Here is a 23819-nt window from a genome sequence, read left to right as displayed (position 1 = left end):
TTAAAAGATTAGTTCACTTGGCTATCCGGAAAATATTAAGGACCAGTCTTACTAATGCAACTCAGGTAAGTACATTTCAGCACATGAATAATTCCATTGATTTCAATGGGATTACTCATAAACTAAGTTACTCACCTGCATAAGAATTTGCAGGTTCAGGGATTAAAATAATATTTTTAAATATAATGTTTTGGAAATACCAGTACATTCGTTTGTAAAAAGCTTAGTCTATAAAATAGATTTTTTTTCCTGTAGAACGGTAACAGAAAATATCAGATCTGAAATGCTCACTGGTTTAACTAGCAGCCTTAGTTTTCAGATGTTATATAAATAAAATTATGTATGTTTCAACAGTACACCCTTGGACTGTTTTATATATTGGTGGATATTAAATCCATCAATTTTTTTTTCACAACTCCATTCATTAAAAATAATTTCCCCCCTCAGTAAAAGTGTAATAAGCATACAGTTTGTCTTTTAAAATACCGTTGTCAAATATCAAGGTGTAAATATATTCGAGCGTTTACCCTAGAGGTCTTTATGGGCCTGTTAGAAATAATATCTGTTATCCATATGAACAGTTACCTGAGGGACAGTATAAAATGTTACACATTATATTTTTATTTTTTGAAAATAAGCTGGCAGAGCTATTAAAAACAAACTTGAAGCCGCATTGCAGCATTTAACCTCTTGGGCGTGCAGGTCCAGATATACTATTAATTGATCATGTGTTTCTGTTTTTGAATTAGCACTTTGTGTAGAGAACAAGCTACCAGCAAAATGGGATCACAGATTTTTTTCCTCCATTTGTTGTTCTTGAAGAATTGTTTACATATAGAAATATTTTTTCTTTAAAAGCAACAAACAGCAGAATCATAGGAAAAAGTAAAAGGGACAAACTTTGTTTTGTGTTCTTTGTGGAATATTTTAACAGTTCTAAGATTTCCAGCTCTTTACTTCTTAGATTTTTCCCACCCTGTGGTTAGTTACTTGGTTTCTAGGATTACTGTATATCTGCTCTGTTGTGGTGAGCTTAATTTTCAACAAAACATCCAATCAGCTAAATTCTACAACATATTTAATCAAAGACTGTCCCAAAATGAAAATATATGAACAATTCAAGGGCAGATGAGCTCCAGAAAGCTGGGTAGAGGGCTCAGCCAAAGAGTTTAAAAAAAAACAAAAACAAAAAATAAGTCGTGTGGAACTGTGTTTTCAGACTGCCAATCAGAGAAAAGCTGTTTTAGGCCACGCATCCCCTTCAAAGTTTCTCTTCTGGCTCATTTCTTTTGAGTCAGCCTGGAAAAAAGCCACTCCCTACGTTAGGAAATTGGGAGACACACTGAGCATGCTCTAATGCACAGATCAAAACAGAAGCTTGTTCTTCATAATTGCCCTTTTACTATACCTCCCAGACTGTGTACTTTGGAATTTGCCTTCTGGAAACTGTACTATTCCTCCCATTCCTGATGTGAAGGAAAGAATCACTGAGATTCATCCATCCCCGTTTTCTCCCAGAAACCAGAAAAGTAGTGAAGAGAAATGCCCCACTCCTACCATGCAGAAACAGAGAGAAGAGAGACAGGAAAAGAGACATCTTTTTCAGAAACTGGGGAAGTGAGTCAAAAAAGCCCAATCCCTTTTGCTTCTTTGAGGAGCAGGGGAAGAGGAGGAGGAGGAGGAGGAGATCTACATTGTCTATAATAGGGTTGTAAATATGGAGTATCTTGAACTGATGCAAATTCAACTCAGACATCTCAGGTCAGGTCAGAGCATTGTGGAATGATCATATAGGTCTCTGCAAAGCAATTCTATGAAGTAAGTTCTTAAAAATTGAGTACCACTGCTTTGGTACCTCAATCAATTACTCATCTTCAGGTTTACTCCCTAAATCCACTGGGATAGAAGGAAGGGCTCTTTTCCTGCCTGATCCTCATCAAGGTTTTGTCTTTCTTTAAGGAGACAAATGAAGATCTGCGCTGGCTTAGCTAGAGAACGTAGCATTTAACTCAGCCCTGCATATCTGCCTGTTTTTTTCTTTCCTCTGTAGAAAATCATCCATAGTGTGTCTGGGAGGTCATGTAACCTTCTCAAAGTTGCAAATAAACTACACTCCCTGGGGCCCCATGCGCTGTGCCCCACCCTATGAAAACTGAAAGTGTCATCTCAATGACCATCTCTTCAGCATTTTTATTTCCAGGTGACTCCCACAGGTCCTTCTTGGAAACACAAGGTGCTTGCTACCTTCCAAGTCACCAGGCCACACAATTTACAATATAGGTTTAAAATAACACGGCTAGCTTCATTGCTTATCACTGATTCAACTTTTAAGATTTCCCCAGGAGACTATATGTCTGCTCTCTGACAAGAAGATATAAGCACATTGTTACCATTGAACCTGACTGGTCACAGTAAAACTCCTGAATTTAGAATCCAAGATTCCTGAGACCACTTCATGCTCTGCTTCAAAAGCATTTTTTAGACCGCTTATTTAATAATATCTGAGCACTAGTTGGTATGCTATCCTTTCCATGGTTAGCAATAGCAATATTATTCTCAGGAGCATATACTAGTGCCATATAGATTTATATCAATATTGCTGAACATATAAACAGCCCTTTTATATAAACATCAACATCCTGAATAAAAGATAAATCTTGAAAGATAAATGGACAAAGAACATAAAAAAAACTTGGCAATACTCAATTACAAAGTGTTTCTGGATTTGAAACATTTGCGACCCTCCTTTTTCATAGGACAAATGCACTGTAACAAAATATTTATGAAATGTTATTGATTTCTACTGAAGTGAAGATTTCACATGGAAGTAAAAATAATTCTTGATCTCAGGGCAAACGAGTCACAAATAATGCCAATATATGCAAATGTGATATTTTCCATCACCTTTCCAGAATTAAGAAATATTTAAAAATCTCTCTCTAAATATATGTCTCTCAGATTTTCCAGGGTGCAGTTTCTCTCTCTTAATTCAGAGTCTCAACAATTTACTATTGAATGGGAAGCAGAGCCTAGTATTTGCTAGATGGGTGTTTAAATGATAGTTAACAAGAAGTAACAGAATCAAGGTTGTTGTCTACTAGGAGAAAATGGAGTCAACCTTATAAGACAGACTGATTCATTTATACTTTCATTTAATAGAACAATATCTGAAATATTCAACGACAAACCAAACATAAGAAAATATGGAAGTAAAGTAGAAAGAACCTCTAATCAGCTTTCCTCTCATCAGTCACATCAGCACTTGTTGCTAATTATTTTATCTTGCATAGGATACAGTACATACTCTTTTTAATATTGTATCTTCGTGAACTTTGACTATTTGATAAAACACTAACAACAGCGGCAAAGAAAACACTTTCCCCTCTTCAAGATGCTCTATTGGTTAGTTCAGATTTATTTGTTGTCAGTGAAGGTTATAGTTGCACATAAGCCTATGACAGATTGCAAGTTTTTTAACTTTGAGCAAGTTTTCAAGCTGCTGGTATTTTTTCTTAAGATGTAGGTTACTTGACAAATTGGAGTTAAGTTATCTGGGGTCAATGTAACTGTAAATTAAACTAATGAAGTGTATGCCTGTGAATGATGTCTGATTAGTTTAATACAGCTAGTGCTGGACAGCTTGGGCTGCTGACCTTGAAAGAGCATAGATAACATTGTGATGCGTTGGAGGATGTAGTTGTGATGCAGAAGAAATTTACATAACAGTTTGTCATATATACTCCTCCAAAATAAAACTGTTGCAAAGGAAGAGTAATGCAAAACCTATACTCAAATGCCTCAAGCAAGAGGAAAAAATAGTTACAATAATTTTGTAGCAGTTTATTAGAAATAAAAGCAAACAGCAAGCCCAGTAAAGGTGTATTTTCTACACTAGCATTTTATGTATTCAGACTGTTCATAAACTGTGTAAACTTAAATATTATGTTCCACAATTTGTGATGGATTCAGATTTATTGTTACATGACCTTATGCAGCACAGGATATATGCTGCAAAAATCATTTTCCTCTCCATCTGTGTCTACTGTCTTTACTTGTTATCATCGGAAGTTGCAAACATTAGCCCCAGTTTTCAGCTGGGATCTGCTAGCATATACCTCTGCACTCAGGCAGAGGCCCACTGAAGTCAGTGGTATGCAGTGTAGATGCAGAGATCCATGCTATCAGATACTAATGCAGCTGGAGGGCTTTGGTGTAAGTAAATGAAGTATTGACAGAAAAAAACCCATTTCACTGCCGATTCAGTGATGTTCTCTTGTTTGCAGTCACTGAAATGTACACATCACCATTTGGTGCATTACTGTTTAACAGAATTATCGTACAGCATTTTAACTGAATGGGGGAGGGGGAGATGAGGAGAACATGAATAACTGGTTTCATTCACGACCACCAAGTTTATAAGTGACTAGAAGTTTTCACTGTATGATGGCCACTTGGTGGTCTGTGTGTATTTAGTTTGGTGGTCTCAGTTCAGATTCAAGTTGCTAGGTGTCCATACAAGGCTTAAATTCTCATAGTGTTTCCCAGAGCCCTCCACGTTTCCCCACCAACATGCTATGAAACATCCAGGGGAGTTGAAAATATTTACTGGAGCTCTGCTCCAGACAGCTCCAGCTGAATTTAAGCCCTGTGTCTACATAATAAAACAAACAATTTGACACCATCATATGTGGTCACATTATAGAGCTCAAGGTCTGAATAGTCACTAGACTGAACTACCATCTCATTCCTTTAGGTAACACATCCATACAGCATTCAGGCTACTCCACAGATATCTTGGACACTGTGGAGAAGCTTGCACTGCATTACTCTGCCTGATCTGTGGAAAAATAGGACTTCAGCCTCAAAAGTAAGTCCTATCCCTTTCACCAGCTCTAAACTCATTAGAGAATTCAAAAGAAACATACCCACAGGCGGCAACTTAGCACAATTTAAGATAGAGACTTTGCAGTATTAGAGATATAGACTCAATATTTTCTAGAGGCCTCTAAAAGGATGCCTGCAACTTTCCACAAACACAACCCAGCATGCAAACCAAGAAGGTAAATATCTCACAGCAGTGCCCATTTGCAAGTACATATGATTTTGTATGCAAAAAACCAGAAAGCTCAGTTTTAGAGACCTGGTTGAAGATCTTTTCATATTTTGACATGTAAGATTATTTGTTACAGTACTATCTTTACCTGTAATTAGCATTAGCTGGCACTGTTTGCATGAAATAAAGGGCAGCAGTCCGTGCTCTCCAGTGCCATTTCCTTGCTGGGAGTGTGTAAAGGACACATTCTTCTATCTCCTCCTGTAGAAGATCTGCCAGCTGCTTGTGGGAACCACCATAAAAAGCTTCAATTAGAAGAATACTCATACTTGTACGTTTTTCAAATCCTCTTGGATTCTAAAACTGACAAAGACAAAGAAACCTTTTATTTCCAAAGTCTATTCTTTAGTGAGTTTTATTTTTTTAAAGTGTGTTAGACACAGATCATGAAAAAAACTCCTATCAACAGACCTCTGCCAATGAATTCATTTTTATAAGAATTTAATATCTTTGTTTCATGGTAATAGATTTTTTTTAAAAGACTAATTAACAATTAGTATGATAAAAAAGGAAGGTGTCCATTAATCACAACAATATTCCATTAAAAACTAGCTATTTAGAATTTAACTAAAATATATGGAATCAGTAAATGCTTAGATTTTGAATTTTAGTTATTGGCTTTTTAAATAAGATATATTTGAAAACTGTTTATTTTGCAAACTTTTTTTTAAATATATTTTCCTGTCCTGGAATTGAGGGCGGTGTCCATACAATTTTACCTTCTGACTGGTAAATTAAAAAGCATTTCAAAACATACCTCAGCTAAATTTGTTTCATAGTAAAGACAATCTGGCAAAATAATTTAAAGGAAACATGATTGGGGGCAGCCTGGGGTACCCAATTGAGTGCATCTCCAGGACTCTGTTCCTTAGGTTACTGAAGGCTGGGATCATCACTAAAATGACACTTGTAGACCCTAGAGGAGATGCAAACTTCATTGCTCTTGAATACTCCAAAATGGCTGAAACAGAACAATACTGTAGTCTTAAGGAAGCTATTACACTTTCACCCACAGGGCTGCTGACACACAGGAAGCAAAACACATTGCCCAAAATTAAGGGAAAGGTGAAAACCCTGTGACTATTGCTCATCTGTTTCATGAGTCACGTTTTGGGGTAGTGAAAAGCTGCTCTGTAGAGCTTAGGGATACTCCTTTGAACAAAAATGTTAAAAACAAAACCATGATCGGGTATTTACCAGCAGAGTCTGCTGCTCTGATAACTTCCACTTCAGAACATACTATCAGGGGCTGAGTAACACTGGGTCTGATTACTTTGTTTGTGCTTCAGACCAATGTTATATATTGTATGACTATACTGAGCACCCAATCCCTGACCCACAGTTTCTAGTAGTCGCTGGTTGTGACCCTAATCTTTTCAGCAACTCTGCTGGGGAGGGATGAGGGGATTCATAAATTATAACCCTTTACCGAAATCAAAATGATAGTTCTAGTCATTAAATATAAACTGGAGTTAATGTTTAAAATACCTACAGTAATCAAGCATAAAAATGTCTTACAAGAATGTTGCAGCTATCAAAAAACAAGCTAATGAAAAAATCCCGAAATTCAGAGACTTAAAAGATGAAATTAAAAAAAACCCTTTTGGTCAGTACTGAATCAATGGCCCAGCATGATCATCGGGGCTTTCAGTGCTGCTGGAGGTGCAGTTTTTCAGATGAGACAAAGCTCGATTATTCACCTTTGCTAAAGAGCAAAGTGTTAGGAAATGAATATTTTCACACGGGGGGGGGTTGAAAAGGATTGGAGGGAAGTATTTTGCAAATTTAACGCAGAAGAAAAGAAGGTACATGAAATGTCTGATAAATTCCACTACATCACTCATTAAAAAAGAGTCGAGGTTAATGTTAATTTAGAAGCTGCTCGAGGTAGTACAGTAGTTTGTTCATAAAACATCTGATCAAATTTCCTCATCAGACTAGTTATGAAAGCATTTTAACACCTAGTTTAACTGAATCAACAATGTACCCTTTGGTTTTATTTAGAATACTCTGCAACAGTTTTCTTTTTTTATGCTCCTTTCTGAGATAGATAAAGAATGAGGCAAAAATTTATTTCAGTTCTCAGGTTTCCTTCTGGGCTAAGATTACTGACGATTAGGTTATTCTATACTTGTCTTACTACCTTTAGACTTTTTAATAAAACAAAATGCTATGCAAATATTAAAATAAACCCTTTTAGTGTGCTTCTGACTGAAAATCTCAATTCTAACTTCTATTCTGCCTTGTCTGCTGGGTAGCTGAGGCTATTTGATTCTTGATACCTGGTGTGTGTAGATCCCACTTTGTAAGGATTAAGAAGCAAGGGTGAAAAATCGCAAACAGCAGTCATTTTTTGAAAGATATGATATGATACATAAAGGGTGTTTGCACAAACTGCCTCGAATGGGGAAAACCCCAAGATAAATCAAGAAAGCATCAAAGGATCACTCACCAGCATTTGTAGAATTCTACTGTCATGTGCTCTATGTACTTTACCAGTTACATATATTAAACACAGATTAATAAGACAATTTAGAAGCCTATGCTTGGTGTTTTTTTAAAAGGTGCTACTAAAACAGAAAATATTAAATAATAAGGAACAGACAATGCAATTAGCCCCTGCAGTGCAAAATGACATCATTTAAGAATGATGGAAAACCCAGCCAAGTAATCTTATGTTTTAAAAATAGATGATGATGATAATGTACTGTAAATCACATTATTTTAAAAATAACTTGTATTTTTTATAAATGTAAAAGGCTACAGTGTACGTCAGATGAAGACATTTACCTCATATTTCGCATACAAGGTTTCCAGTTTTGTTCACATATCACAGTAACATCTATTATTCTTGCTTTATTTCCCTTGACCTAGCCAAGTTACGGTAAATATGTACTATGTACTCCTTAGAGGTCTTGAAAAGCCACTGATGATAAATGGTCTGAAAAAACATTTACCCTATCTGATGGAATGCAATCTTCAATTAAATATAAATCATTCCAGGTATTCTTTTACCCATTTCAAAGAAAACAACAAATATTAGAAAAATATATCTGCTGCCCCATTCTCATTACAGTGTTTTCTCTCTCAAGGGTTGCTCTTTGGATCCAATAATTCTGCAAGTTACACTCATGGCTTGATTCTATTCTCAGAAGTGCTGTGCTGTGTAGCTTGAAAAATTTGCTTCACTGCATGTACCATATGCAGATCCAGTAGCAGATTCTTCAGGATACATATTATTAAGAGTCTACCTACTTGCAATAAGAACTAAGTCCCAAGTGAATGTTACATAAGCAATAACATGACTTGTGTGCAGTCATATTGGATACTCACACACCCTAGGTGTGTTGTGAGACATTTCTCCCCATTATTTCAACTCTCACCTCAAAAATACTGTCTCACAATAACGCTCCATATGGACACAATCAAGCCATGACTCAAGTGTCAGCCAGAGGGTGAGCATGTTGCAGAAAACTAAGTAAGGGGTCAGATACTGCCCATGCTAAATTCCTAATGGGAAGCTAAGGATTCCCCTCCCACCCCCACAAAAATCAATCACTGGCTGAGGGCTTGTCTACATCAGAAAGTTGCAGCGCTGGTGAGGGAGTTACAGCGCTGCAACTTTGAGAGTGTCCACATCTGCAGGGCATCACCAGCGCTGCAACTCCCTGTTTGCAGCGCTGGCCGTACTCCCGTTTTGTCTCGGGTGTAGAGGATCCAGCGCTGGTGATCCAGCGCTGGTAATGCAATGTAGACACTCACCAGCGCTTTTCTTGACCTCCGTGGAAGGAGGAAGCCTCTGGTAATCAAGCTGGTTTCCTTTCCCGGTTTGCTCTCTCGGTCCCGGAGCCAGCCAGCAAACCGCAGGGAAGGAGACCTGCTTGCTCGGGGTTCCGGGACCGAGAGAGCAAACCGGGAACGCCGCGGTTTGCTCTCTCGGTCCCGGAGCCAGCCAGCAAACCGCGGGGAAGGAGACCTGCTTGCTCGGGGTTCCGGGACCGAGAGAGCAAACCGGGAACGCCGCGGTTTGCTCTCTCGGTCCCGGAGCCAGCCAGCAAACCGCGGGGAAGGAGACCTGCTTGCTCGGGGTTCCGGGACCGAGAGAGCAAACCGGGAAAGGAAACCAGCTTCGCCGCGGTTTGCTCTCTCGGTCCCGGAACCCCGAGCAAGCAGGTCTCCTTCCCCGCGGTTTGCTGGCTGGCTCCGGGACCGAGAGAGCAAACCGCGGCGTTCCCGGTTTGCTCTCTCGGTCCCGGAACCCCGAGCAAGCAGGTCTCCTTCCCCGCGGTTTGCTGGCTGGCTCCGGGACCGAGAGAGCAAACCGCGGCGTTCCCGGTTTGCTCTCTCGGTCCCGGAACTCCGAGCAAGCAGGTCTCCTTCCCTGCGGTTTGCTGGCTGGCTCCGGGACCGAGAGAGCAAACCGGGAAAGGAAACCAGCTTCGCCGCGGTTTGCTCTCTCGGTCCCGGAACCCCGAGCAAGCAGGTCTCCTTCCCCGCGGTTTGCTGGCTGGCTCCGGGACCGAGAGAGCAAACCGCGGCGTTCCCGGTTTGCTCTCTCGGTCCCGGAACCCCGAGCAAGCAGGTCTCCTTCCCCGCGGTTTGCTGGCTGGCTCCGGGACCGAGAGAGCAAACCGCGGCGAAGCTGGTTTCCTTTCCCGGTTTGCTCTCTCGGTCCCGGAACCCCCCTTGAAGCCGCCCAACAGCGCTGCAGTGTGGCCACATCTAACACCACTTGCAGCGCTGGTTGCTGTAAGTGTGGCCACTCTGCAGCGCTGGCCCTATACAGCTGTACTAATACAGCTGTAACAACCAGCGCTGCAAAATTTTAGATGTAGACATGGCCTGACTTACAAGACCATGCTGCTAATACCACACTCTCCCATTTACAATACACCCCAAGCATGGTCGGGTGAGGAATAAGCGGATATGGCTGGAGCACACAATGGCCTTATGATCCCCAACTGACATAACAGTCTTTTAGGGCTGTTTCAAACCAGTATTATTTAGAGCAGCCCTGATGCTACTGTAAGTTATGCTGGGAGCCAAATCAGCACCTGGACAGGCCCAGAATCTGGGGGCAGGAGTAAAAAGATATTATAAGTCACCAAGTGCTGCTATATAAACCTGAGGACTAAGCTTTAAGTGTGTCTTCCCATTTATGAAATAAATGTGCTCTCTCAGCAATGACTGCAAACTTTGAGGAGTAAATAGCCAGGTAGGGATCTGAACTCAGATTCCTGTGTAACAGCACGATGAACTGCCATTAACATGACAGAGTAAGCAGTCAAATGTTTTTAACTTATCAGAACAATTGTTCTAAGAACTATAAAGAACTAGAATATAAATATATATCTTTGAAAAAAACAACATGAAAGAACATATGAGCAAGGAAGTTTACACTCTTCAACCAGTTACAGAAGCAGTAACTTTATACTCTTTTTGAACTCTAAGTAAACCTTACTATTGTATTTTTTAAACCAAGGTAAGTACAGGAACCTTGTAATTTACCAGTGATTTATTAAGAAAGATACATTTATTCTGTCACTTATACATGAATGCGGTTTCACAAATGTCAGCATAACTCAGAAGACAGACATAATTAGCCCTCTTCATTGACGTATTCAGGCAACATACATTACAGATTATGCTTAAATATCTGTTCAACAAAATATTTTAGTAATAACCCAAAACCAAAGTAATAACTGTTAATATATTCCATAGGTACACAATTGCTATTGGTTATAGGAAATAAGGTATATGGTTTCAGTAATGATTGTTTCAACGGTTATAATCCCACACGTATGAGAAACTTATTCCATCACCATATCCACAGCACACATGGTTCAACGTTTTAAAAGTCAACTGACTACAAAAGATATAAGGTGTCTAGTGTGCATTTATATATATTTACAGTCTCTGATGATGGTTTGAGATAAACAGTGCAATATTTAATATAGGAAAAGATTTTAAATGCGCCACATTTTAGTAGAATGGGGTTTCCCAGATTGTTATTATAGAGACTTTACCTTGATTCTTGTCTCCCTCCACCCTTTCTTCCAACCCCATACACACTTTAAAAGTAAGTGTTAATGCAGCATACTGAAAAAAACAATACTCAGAGAGTTTGCATTACCCACCCACTCAAAAAAATCAATGATTCATCAGGGAAACCCCAGTAGAAATATATCTTAAAATACTACAATCACATTTTAATATCTTAACTTATATTTAAATCAGCCAAAAAGTATAGAGTTATCAATTTCCCGTTGATCAAGTGTATACACATACAAAAGTAAGCATGCTATTGATTTATGTAGAGGAAACAAAATAAGACACAGGAATGCATTTTATTTTGAGAAACTGATAAATTGATGATTCAGCTTTATCTGAATACTGCAGTCTACGGTGCCGATTTGCTGATCAGAGGTCTGCACCACTATTAATATTACTTTACTGGAGATAGCTGTAAGCAATGTTTTGCTGACCCATATCTGAAAACAGGAATATAATGCCAAAGATAGGATGTGCCTCATTCAGAGTGAAGGCCAACTGCCTGGCCTTTTCACTGAACAGTACATTCTGGTTCACACAATCAGACAGAATTATGCATCACATGGCCTTCTGTTGATATGATTTGTTACTTTATTTGTTCCTAGAATGCACTTGCAAACACCTGTATTAAGGATACCAGTATGCGGAAAATTCTGTACATGCTAAAATAGTATATATTGGATCCTATACCTTTATTTCACCAATATCCTGAAAATGTTCTCTATGTGACCTAGATGCATATGTAAGCTCCGCTTTCTTCATATATTGACTGCTGCTTCCCAGTACAGTGAAAATAGAGGGCCTGTGGGGAAATCCTGGTCCTACTGAAAATGCCATTGACTTCAATAGGGCCAGGATTTCACCCATCAACTCTATATCAAAATATTATTTATTGGAAGGTTCACTTACAACACAGTTAAATCAAGCTTTGTTTAAAAGACCATTAAGTTGTTCTTTAACGGAACATTTTAAAATACATTGTGTAATAGTTTTAACTATTTAAAATAAATATTAGAAAGTATCCTTCTCCATAAATAAACTTTAAAATCTGTAGTTAATTTGTAATCATTTAACTCTCTTTCTATAAATCAGACCTGTATGCATCTTACTCTTATGCTTGTAAATCTATGGCCTCAAATCTCTAAACCACTTTCATTTTAATGTCAAGGTTGCACAGGTACTTACAGTTGAAACATTACTGACTGAAGACTCTCTACAGATTTAAAAGACTACAAGTAGTCCCACTGATATATTTTAAAGTAGGTTTTGAATTAAAACTCTTTAAGGTTTTATTTCAAAACAGTATTTGCTACCTTCAGAAAAGTGTTTGTGGTCAAATTAATTTAAAATATGAGTCTTGCATTCCTGACTAAGGTTGGAAAGTCTATATAAGTCTATCTAACTTCTTGTGCAAATGCATTTTTTAGATGTGAGGCAGCTGCTAAGAAGGCCCAATCCCCTGGTACACAGTCAGTGTGAATTCCCTGCTGTCATGGCAGGTCATGGTCATGGGATGAGGTGATTGTAAAGTAACCACTCCCAAGCCAATTAAGTACCTTTAATATCAAGATCAGAACCTTAAATTGGCTCTCATATTTGACAGGAAACCAGTAGAATATGCAGTGAACAGTGCTAATGTATTCTTGTGGCTCTGTGTTAGTTAAAAGATGGCTGCCACATATTGTACCATCTCAAGTTTCATCATGCAATATCTATCAGCTCCCCTGGAGCGTATTGGAGCAGTCAACCTGCACATGTCACGGTGGTCAGGTTGGCCTCTTGACCACCTGAAGAGAGTAAAAGGCATTTTTGACTCCAGATACCATTTGGGTATGGACAATAAAGGACCAGAAAGACTACAATTATGGAAGCAGTACATACATTTACAGTATACAATTCCCATTTGTTTATTAGTGCTTAAAAAACTTCAAAATACCAGTCAATACAATAATTCAACTTGCAGGAAGCGCAATATGGGAATTATTTTCTAACAAAGGTTTGGTTGCTTCTTTTCCTTCTTTCTTTCCCAACTACTACAGCAATATAAAAACAGAGATTAGACCTGAAAATAAAATATGAGAAATTCAACAGATTTACAAAGTAATGTACAACAGTTCAGTATCATGTTTATAATAAATATTTCTCCTTGTATATGTTCACTTGCTTTGGATGAAAAATTACTGCTCTCCACTCAAAGCCTAACTACTGTATTTGGCCTTTCCCAGAACACTACGCAGGGTTTAGGTGAGATTGAATTCATCCATCTTCAACCAGGCTGGAATACTAGCCAGACCCAGTCTATGCCTCATGTGGGGCTTCTAAGCCACTGACTGCATCTAGTCATGGATCCAGTGACCCAGTCAAACAACTTTAAAGACAACCTACTGGGACCAGTGTGGAGTCTTCTTGCACAGCACATAAAGGGGTATAGCTGGTTTTGTGGACAGCCCTAATGTGACGTTTAGGTGGTGTGAAAGACCTTGAGCAGGTCACCACACCTCGAGTTGTTTTTTCACACCTCTGAGTGACATAAGTTTTGCCGACATAAGTGGTAGTGTAGACATGGCCTCAGTGACAGTCCGTCAAGGTGTCAAGCACCGTTCCTGGGCTGGGCCACTGTCTGGAATGCAATCAACAGGCTTGCCTTAAGGCAAATTTAGACAGGGGTTCAACACATTCAAATTATGAATTCTATTTTGTTGTTACAGATATATCCCACTTTGTCACTTCTCTCTCCCCGTGCCCTCCATCAAAGATGAACAGAATCTAGTACTCTAGGGACATTTTCACACCTCCTTCAAAGATAGAGCATCTGCTATCATGCGCTGTCAAGTGCACTTCTTTTAACATAAATTGCCTCCATGTCATAAGGCTGGACCTCCAGATTCCACCGTAATAATTTGGCATTAGACCCTTTTATTTGATGGAACCAGAGGAGAGGCATTTGGTTCACCTAAATAGATATGGCAGTAGTTTTTTAAGTGTCGCCCCAATGGCGAGACACTCCTTTCAATAGCTACATAGTTTCTCTCTCAGTGGAGCAATTTTTTGCTTAAACACACAATCAGATGCCTTCCCCCCTTTGAACTGGTTTGCATCAGCACAGCACCTAGCTCGGTGGTACTGGCATCTGTGAAAAAACACAGGTGATTTGTCAAACTCTGGGTTTTCCAGAACTGAATCTTGATGCAGGGCTCCTTTCAGTTTACAGGAGACCCTTTGACACTTCAATCAATCCATTTTTTCAAGGTTACTCTTTTTATACAGTGTGGTGATTGGAGCAGTCAAGAAGCAAAAGTGAGGGACAAATCTTCTGTAATACCCTGTCATCCCAATAAACCACTGTGCCTGTTTCCTGCTCTCGACAGCAGGCCAGTTCTTAAAAGCCACTACCTTTGAAGGCTGTGGCCCAATGCAACCGCTTCTCACTCGGTGGCTCAGATAGACCATTTCTACTATGCCCACTTTACACTTCTCCTTTACAGTCAGTCCTGCAGCCTGAATGTGGTCCAGTACCCTCCCAAAATTGGAAACATGCTCCTCCCAAGTCTCACTAAAGATACAAATAGAATCTAGATATGCCAGGGCAAATTCCGCAGACTCACCCAGTAACTTATGTACCAGATGCTGACAAATAGCAGGGGCCTCTTCGAGGCCAAGAGGTAAAAAGGGAACTGAGAGCCACATAGGGGTGGTAAATGCAGATTTAAGTCTGGTATCAGGGTTTAAAGGCACCTTTCAATAACCCATAGTGATGTCAATTGTGGTAAGATATCTTGTTGTGCACTCTCCAACTTATCTAGGATCTCATCTGTCATAGGCACACATCAGAAACTGTGAGGGCATTGAGCTTTGCGTAATCCATGCAGAATCTGATAGTCTCATCCTTCCTAGGTATCAGCTCAATGGGTGATGTCCACAGATGGTATGAAGGTTGAATTCCAGCATGCCTTTGACCTCCTTTTCCAGGTCTTGAGTTACTTTCCCAGTGCCTCTGAAAGGAAAGCTGCTAATTGAACTCTGTCTCCCATACTGTGGGCAGCAAAAGTCATATGTCCAGACTTTTGGACACTTGTTTATAAGCCTTCAGCGCCTTTCATCTGCACTTGTTATTCAAGGATCAGGTGTTTGTAAAGCTGCATGGACTCCAGGGAAGGACTGGACTCTGTTTCTGTTATCAGATTTACTAGGGGATTCTCTAACTCCCCTTCCTCCTATCGCCCACCTACTGCTAGGACCAGAGTCTCCATACTGAAGTCTGACAAAGTGGGTATTCACCCACGAAAGCTCATGCTCCAAAACATCTGTTAGTCTATAAGGTGCCACAGGATTCTTTGCTGCTTTTACATACTGAAGTATGTTTTCTTCATTTTCACATGATATACTCTGTGCTGATGGGAAGGACTAGATGACTCAATATTATCTAACTGAGCTGCTTGATGATTATAAAGGGCCCTTCCCTGGCAATCTGGAGTTTATCCACCACACCACAACCAACACCACAACTCTGTCCCCCATTCCTTATGATCTGGCATGTGTGATGAAGTCACACCAGCCTAGTCTCTCCTGGACTTTAGCTATGTTCTCCCTGCCATGACATCTAAAAGCCTGTCCTTATAAATCAACATATACTCCACCACTAATCCCCCCTCACGAGAAGCACTGCTCTTGCATTCAGCGCTCATTAGATCTAAGGATCCTTGCACCCTCCTTCCAAAGAGCGGTTCAAAAGAGACTCTTCTCTACAGGCAAAAAATAAAGTCAACATTTATCCCAATCATGTGAGTGCTGATCTGCAAAGGTTTTCAGCATCATTTTAAGTGTCTCAATAGACCCCTTCTGTTGTTTTGAGGGTGATATACAGAGGCCTAGAAGTGTCTGACCTTGTATTTCTCCCATAAGTCCTGGTGAAGGGCAGACATAAAATGGTTCATTGGCCCACGAGGACATTGTTGGGCGTATTGTTGACAGATCAGCAACCATGTCTGCCTCGCTGGAGTACAGAGCTACAGTCTTGGGTCAGCAAGCAGCACAGTCTCCCACGACCAGTCTATTTCTTTCCTTTCAAGGTCACTTTTCTAAGGGGCCCCCACAATATCCATGGCCACACCCTGAAAAAGTTCTATTATAAGCAGTGACATTGTGGCTATTTTACACTTATCTCAGGCTTTTCCCACCCTCTAGCAGGTATCATATGTTTTGCAATAATTTTTTATCGCCTCAAAGACTCCAGACCAGTAAAAATTCTGCAACAGTTTGTGTTTTGTGCACTGCATCCCCAGATGATGTGTGTCAAGTTTAACAGCTTAAGGTGGTGCTTTTGGGGCACCATCCTCTCCTAACATCTCAACTCTCAATCTCCCCTGAGATTCCCTATAAAGGAGTCTATTCCCTACAGAGGAATCTATTATCCTTCAGGCATCTCTCCCAGCATTACTCAGGCAGAGCGTTTGCAGAGCTGGGGTTGGTCACGGCAGCCCTCAGCTTCTTTAAGGAGGGGTCTGACAACCAGGGTCCAGACACTTCAAGGGGAGAAGAGTGGGTCTGAACCCCAAAGAATAAGCAATCCAATCAATTGGTTGTATGCAATGTTATTGAATTATACGTCCAGTAAGGTATTTTATGAAACTACATAACGTTCTAGTTATTAGGTGATATGTATACAGATAATGGTTATGAATAGATACAAGTCATAACTATAACTGTGATGCAACCATACACTTCACACAACGGGGTGAAGCAATCAAGCAGGGCAGGGGCACTTCCCAGGCTAGTTGTTTACATGAAACCAACTCAAGTTTTCATCCACTGTACAGCCAGGAAGACACAAATTGTGGACCATTAGTTAATGGAAAAACTCTGAAAATGAAAAGAAAACCCGTGTCTTAGAAAACTGAGAAAGAAGGGAGTTTCCCCTACTCTGTACAACCATGAGTCATCATGCCAGGAGAAAGGGAGAAGGGGAAGAGAGAGAGAGAGAGAGAGAGAAAGAAAAAAACTCTTAAAAACGTGCTTGAGTTTGAGGTTTCTATGCAGAAATGGAGGGCCAGCATAGCTTGCCAACCCTCGAGGATTCTCCTGGAGTCTCCAGGAATTAAAGATTAATCTTTAATTAAAGATTATGTCATGTGAAAATTACGTCCAGGAATATGGCCAACTAAAATTGGCAACCCTAGCCAGCATCTAAGCAGGGAGCTGTCTGAGAAACATTGGATATCCTCTAGGACAGAGGGCATGCTGGGAAATTGCTCAGAAGCAATAGGTAACACTGGTCTACAATTTTTGAGAAGTCGTCTGCTTCAGAGATAAAATGTGATATTTATTATGTATTTTGATGTGCTGAATTCAAATATGACAATTAAAACAACTGATTGGCTACTGTTTCTAAGATATTTAAGTTTTTACATTTTATGTCTATGTATATTGTGTAGATAGTAGAGTTTTAATCATAAATTGTAAACCTACGTCTTTTCATGTGTTTATGGTTGCTTTACATAATAATATTTCACCTGTCCTGTTTATGTAACACTTAAAAATCAGCAAAAGGGTTATATAAATAAAATTTATTATGAAACAAAAGGCAAAAAACTATTATGTGCATAGTTTAGTCCTATTCAATGTCTACTCCGCGCTTCTTGGCTTGTCTCTTGTATTCATTAAATGGAGCATCTCTTGTCACTGTCCAGCAATGGTCTGCAAGCATTGATGGGCTCCATTTGCCCTGATAGCCTGCCAGGAGATTCCACTGCTGTAGTCTGGAGCCCAACAGCTCTGCCTTACTCTTGGGTAGTTCCAAATCCCTGACAAGGTCATTCAGTTCACCTTGTGTTAGGAGGTGTGGTTCAGAGGAGGAGGATAGGAGAAAATGTGGGTCCTGTGACACTGATGGTTCAGGACCAGAAGTTTCATCCTCTTCCTCATCTGACTCAAGTTAGAATGATTCTGGTGCATCAGGAACCGGCAGTCCTCCTCTGTGGGGTACTGGGCGTATAGCTGATAAAATGTTTGGATAATGCACAGTCCACTTTTTCTTCTTTGACACACCTTTCCCCACTGCAGGCACCATGCAGAAGTAACAATTGTTGGTATGATCTGTTGGCTCTCTCCAAATCACTGGCACTGCAAAAGGCAGAGATTTTCTTTTCCTGTTCAACCACTGGCGAAGATTTGTTGCACAAGTCTTGCAGCATATGTGTGGGGCCCACCTCTTGTCCTGATCTCCAATTTTGCAGCCAAAATAAAAGTGATAGGCTTTCTTAACCATAGTTAAGTTTCTTATCCTGCGCTTTTGTGATGCAAAACCACTTCACCACAAACATAGCAGAAGTTATCTGCACTGTTCACACAAGTACGAGGCAACTCTGCTCACTTTGGCTAAACAGAAATGTGTCCCTTTGCAAAATCAAACACTGACAAATAAGAGAGCACGACACTGGATGATTTCTAGAGTTGATATAGGGCAATTTGTTCAGCAGTGTAGCGAGGCAGTGTGGCTCCCCTCCTCCTCAGGGAGGGTCGAGCTCTGCCAGGGGCCGGAAGGGGCGGGGCCACAGGGCACTGGACCCGCCCCTCAGAGGCGACCCAGAAGTATAAAAGCCGGCCGGCGGCACTCAGTTGGAGCCCAGCCGCCATCGAGAGCAGACCTGCCAGAAGGTGCTCGTGACTGGGAGGCTGCTGAGGCCCAGGGCAGTTGCCCTGATTGGCCGGAGCTTCCCCGCACCCGCTACGACGAGGAGCTGCCGGAGCTTCCCCATGCCTGCTATGACGAGGAGCTGCCGGAGTCGCTCCGCCCCTGCTGTTACTCCGAGGAACCCCCGGAGCAAGCCTGGCCGGACTTCCCTGAGGTACTGCCGGATCTACCACCCAGTCCCAGCTGGGAGGGGCCCATGCTACTGGACTTCCCAGGGGCTGACGCCACAGAACAGGTAGACCCAGAGGGGGAGAGTGGAAGTAGCCCCAGGGGCAGCCGACCCCAGTCAGGCTGCAAGTGTACCTGAACCCATGTCAGTGTGTTGCGGTCAGGATCCCCACTGACCATTAGCGGTGATAGCCGCTACTAGGGCCCCGGGCTGGAACGCAGTGGAGTGGCTGGGCCTGCGTTCCCCCTGCTGCCCGTACCTGGGTGGCAGAATCCCCCTCTTCCCGGCCTAAGGAGGCCATCAAGTTCAGCGACTGACTGCTCAACCCTGAGCCATGAGGGTCGGAGCCTTTGTAACTGTGTGTTTGCAGCCCCGACCGAACAAGGGCTGGGCCCCTTTAACTGTGCCACTGCTCGGTCCTGCCCCAAAGGGCTCGAGCTGCCTGAACTATTGTTCCTCAGCCCTGAGCCAAGACGGTCTGAGCCTCTATAAGTCTGTGTTTGTTGCTCCGCCCTATGGCAGAAGGCCGGGGCCCCGAGCGATTGTGCAACATCGCTCAGCCCTGACGAAAGGGGCTGACATAGACGGCATGTATCGAGGCTGGTGTGGCTCCCCTCCTCCTCAGGGAGGGTCGAGCCCCGGCCATGCGCCTTTACAAGCAGAGTGATGTAAGCTTCGTTCTTATTGCATCATCCATGACTTCTAGGAATAACACGATGCAATTCATATCATGTATGATGCAATACCAGCTTCAGATTGCATCATTCATTGTTTTGCCTAAAAAGCAAGTACTGTCCAAACCCAGTCATAGATTTATTCATAGATCCAGTCAAAGATGTATTTTAGTCATTTCTGGTTTAAATTGAGATCCCATCCCTTTATAACTCACTTATCCTCCGCCATTCCCAAGTCAAGGGTCGTATATACTGACCCAATAGCATATCTTGAAAACTAGAGCCAATCAACAACTTTAAGCATCATTTTCATTCTCAGTGACCCAGAATTAGTAAAGTTGGACTACATTTATTTCAGAAGCATTTTGGCTGTAGAGCAGTGTAATTCACATTATAAAAGGGAATTTAGCTAATAGAGGTGTACAGCTTGCGATGGCATCTTTATGTGCATTTTCTGTGTAACTTGTGTTGCCTTTCCTTACTATTTCATCTTTGAATCTATGATTTTTCTATTAAATAAACTTTTTATTTATTTTTACCCCAAGCAGGTCTCTATTGTACAAACTGTGTGCGCCAAAGTGAAATGATAATTGGGAGTAGATTTCATTCCTTTGAGGGTGATGAACAAGGGGAAAAGTCCGAGTATCTAGTAGTTAAGAATTTGGGAAGATGGATTTGGGGGGACTTGGAATCAGAAGGGGTTGTTGTGGTCATCCTGCATGGAGTAATTAGGGTGGGAGAAACCAAGGTGAGGCCTTATGCTTCTCAGCTGGCTATTGATGTCAGAGCCACGAGCAATAGCAGCATATAATTAAGGCACCCCAAATTATGAAGCAGGCACTTAGCTGCTGGGGCAGGGAGTATAGGCTGCTCCTCCCCATTATCCTTAGTTTTCCCAATCTTAACTAGGATTTCAACTCCAGCAACATCCAGCTCTGCCCCAGGGCACACATGCTCACAGCCTGGGGACAGTGACTCTGTCTTCCAGTCTGTCTACCTGCACTCCTTTGTCAACGCTCTCTGGCTCTTGTTGGCTCTTGCTCCTTGTAAGAACCAAAGTGCTGCAAGTTCTATAAGGCCAAGAGTCCAAATCAGTCACAAGCAGTACCTCCATTCGTAGATGTTCATATAGCCCAATGTCCTTGGGTGCTTCCATCTCATTTTCACATATATGTTAACTATAGATACATTAAGTGGAAGACCCCCTAACCTCTGCAGTGTTTTGTACTTATTGACAAAAATCTTATCTGGATTCACCACACAAGTCTGAGTTAGAGTCACCTAAGCACCTGTATCCCTCCAACCCTGGACCTCTTCCTGGCCACTGCTACTAAGACAAAATGCCTGTTGTCACCCCATTCAGATCTGAAATCGCCATGTTCACAGGCTGTACTGATGAGGCAACATCCCGGACACCTGTTACTAGATTGCCAACATGTTAGCCTACGGTGCTGTATTGCCAGCCCCTTGGCACACAGTCACTGAGCGCCCTTGGGCTGTCCCCCCTAACAGGTAAAACTACTCAGATCCCTGGGATTTATTTTTGAGGCTTAGTTTGAGCTGCTGCTCCTTCCAGCTTGGGTTTTCTCATTCCCATTTCTAGGCAGCATCTATGTGTCCCCAGTCCTGAGTCTCATAAAATGAGTCATTCTCCCTCAGGCTTCTAAAAAAGACCTGCTATCTACATACTCACCAGCCAGCTGGCCTGTGGGACAGAGGTCCCTCTGTTTCTTATCGACTAGCCACATTTTTGGATCATGTGAGCATAAATCATAAACCTATTCCAATCCAAACAGTTCATACAACTAATCTTGAGTAGTGATCCCCAAACATTTGAACCATTTGCGAAGATAACTGCCCAGCTAAGTTACCCACTTCCATGTAAGTCATCCTCTTAAGTATTTTGAGGTTCCTGAAACCTTTCCCAATAAGCCTATTTGGTTAGTTCATATTGGAGAACTAAAATTGTTCCTAGACCACACTGTTGGTCCCTTCCATTCGGCTGTAGACATCTATAGCTTTTCTCCCAAGAAAGGAAGTTATATCCCTGTCTCAAACTGGTGCAACAATTTAACATCTATCAATATAGCATTTTTAATTCATAATTTGAGACATGTCCCGGTCTATCACATATTTTATGATATATCTATCTGTGTGTGTGTTTACATATACACACAAAGGCACAATTCTGGACCAGATTCTCCGCGCACAGTGAACGGGTGGGCCCATCAGGGAGCCAAACATGGCTTCCTGCTTCTCAGAGTCGATTTACATCTGGGCCAACTATAGGTTAGTGCCACTTACTTTCCTGGTTGCCCCTGCTGGCCCTAGCTAGATTCAGCTGGTTTTGGTCCCTTTGCATTGCCACAACAGCTCAAAGGGGCTAGAATATCCTGCCATCAGGCCTATTTTGTGCATGTGTGTGCATATAGATATGTATGGGTGCCTATAAAGTGCAAAAAAGCTATATTAAAATCATTAAAGGCTTAAACTCAAAGTCTGCAAATTCAGAATTAGCTATCATCTCACAATTCACATACATTCTCAGACACAGAACTCTTAGATCACTTCGATGTGCTCACATTCAAGATTTTGGGCAGGCTTGTATATGATATATGAGATTGCGAACTAAGCCCTAGCAACATCTAAGACAATACAAATTAAGGACACAATAGAATTTTAAAAGAATTGCTGCTCCATGAAGGCAAGCCCAAAGTTATGGTGTAAAAATGTCTGAGTGACCATTAATCCACAGACCCCTGAGACAACAGACTGCAACAATTCTGTGATGAGATGTCCAGCCCCTGGGGCTTGAACAGATAAAACAGGCCAATTAACCTCATAGGATACACCTGGAAGAGAACTAGGGACTGATAAGGCCTAATGGCTGATGAAGCCCACCTGGGGAAGGAGCTGGGCTAGCCTTATAAAGAGAAGAAGTTGGTGATAGCAGAGTGGCAAGGAGGGAGTCTGCAGTCACTCCCTAAGAAGGAGGGGAGTTGGCTAGATACAAGGAGAGTTCTAGGGGGGAGAATGTACCCCATTACAGGCTCCTTTTGGAGTTGACACATTTTAAAAGAAACATGTTGTAAAACTTGTGCATTATACAGTTCATGCAAGGTCAGCAATCATGCTATAAATCCTTGTGAAAAAGTTGTTAATGCATGTGCACAATAGATGCACTTTAAAACTCAATATTTCAGCTTTTTTTTGGTCTTTTTTTTTTAAATATGCCAAGGCACTAATGAGCTGCATAATTTCATGTTATAAATTAAATTTGTTTTTGAGTTATGGGAAAACAAAAAATGTTTAACATCCAAAATGTTTTTTTGTTTCTTTCCAGTAGCAAACAGAGTTGAATCAGAAATTTTTTTTTTACTAACAAGCTAAGGCTTGGTCTACACTAGCAACTTATGTCAGTCTAACCACTTTGTTTTGGGGTGTGGAAAATCCACACCCCTGGGTGGCACAATGACATCAACCTAACTCCTGGCATAGATACTGCTATGTCGATGGGACCTGTCGACATAGCTACCACCTCTCAGGAGGTGAAGTACCTATGCTGATGGAAGAAACCCTCCCATTGGTGTAGGTAGTGTCTTCACTGAAGCGCTACAGCAGTGCGGCTGCGCTGCTGCAGCCTTTTAAGCATAGACAAGCCCTAAATCATAGAATAGCAACTGTATTCAATACTGGTACTAGCAACTCTCATTCAACATCTTTAAAGAACTTATTCCTTACTAAATCATAATTGTTGGAAAATCTCTTTCTCTCTCTCTGAGAGAAACGTATCACATTTTCAGTTACTTCAAAAGCAGATATAGTAGTTACTTCAGTGAGGAGGTATCCATCTCACTTTGGAATATGGCTCCCCAAGCAAACATGGGTCACTTTCCCTTTAGTCAAGAGAAATTTCATGGATCATCTGACTCCCATTGCACAATAAGCAGTGATCAGAGCAGGGAATGTGGTTTCTGCATTTGTAAAAATGTATTACTTACATTAACTAAATTACCTCCTGGGGTGTGGCGGGAGGGCTTAATCAATGTCTGTATACTACTCTGATAACTTCAGATGAATAAGTAGCATTGTTACATTTAATTAGAAACAAATCATTTTGGA

General features: G+C 41.3%; 1 protein-coding gene across 6 annotated transcripts in view; it reads right to left on the bottom strand.

Moving 5' to 3' along the window:
* The window catches only part of GTDC1 (glycosyltransferase like domain containing 1), a 288636-nt gene that overhangs the window by 203363 nt on the left and 61454 nt on the right, over positions 1-23819 (bottom strand). For 4 of the 6 annotated variants that reach the window (XM_030579573.1, XM_030579577.1, XM_030579578.1 and 1 more), the window contains exon 4: positions 5202-5416. The exons of the other annotated variants lie outside the window; for them this stretch is intronic. In XM_030579573.1, the coding sequence (XP_030435433.1) occupies positions 5202-5380 (179 nt within the window). In that variant the 5' untranslated portion in view covers positions 5381-5416. The remainder of the gene's footprint in view (positions 1-5201; positions 5417-23819) is intronic. 6 annotated transcript variants of the gene reach the window in all.

This window comes from Gopherus evgoodei, chromosome 11, assembly GCF_007399415.2.
Source record: "Gopherus evgoodei ecotype Sinaloan lineage chromosome 11, rGopEvg1_v1.p, whole genome shotgun sequence".
NCBI lineage: Eukaryota > Metazoa > Chordata > Testudines > Testudinidae > Gopherus > Gopherus evgoodei.
Note: the sequence above shows the minus strand (reverse complement) of the source record. Positions and strands in the feature narration are given on the sequence as shown.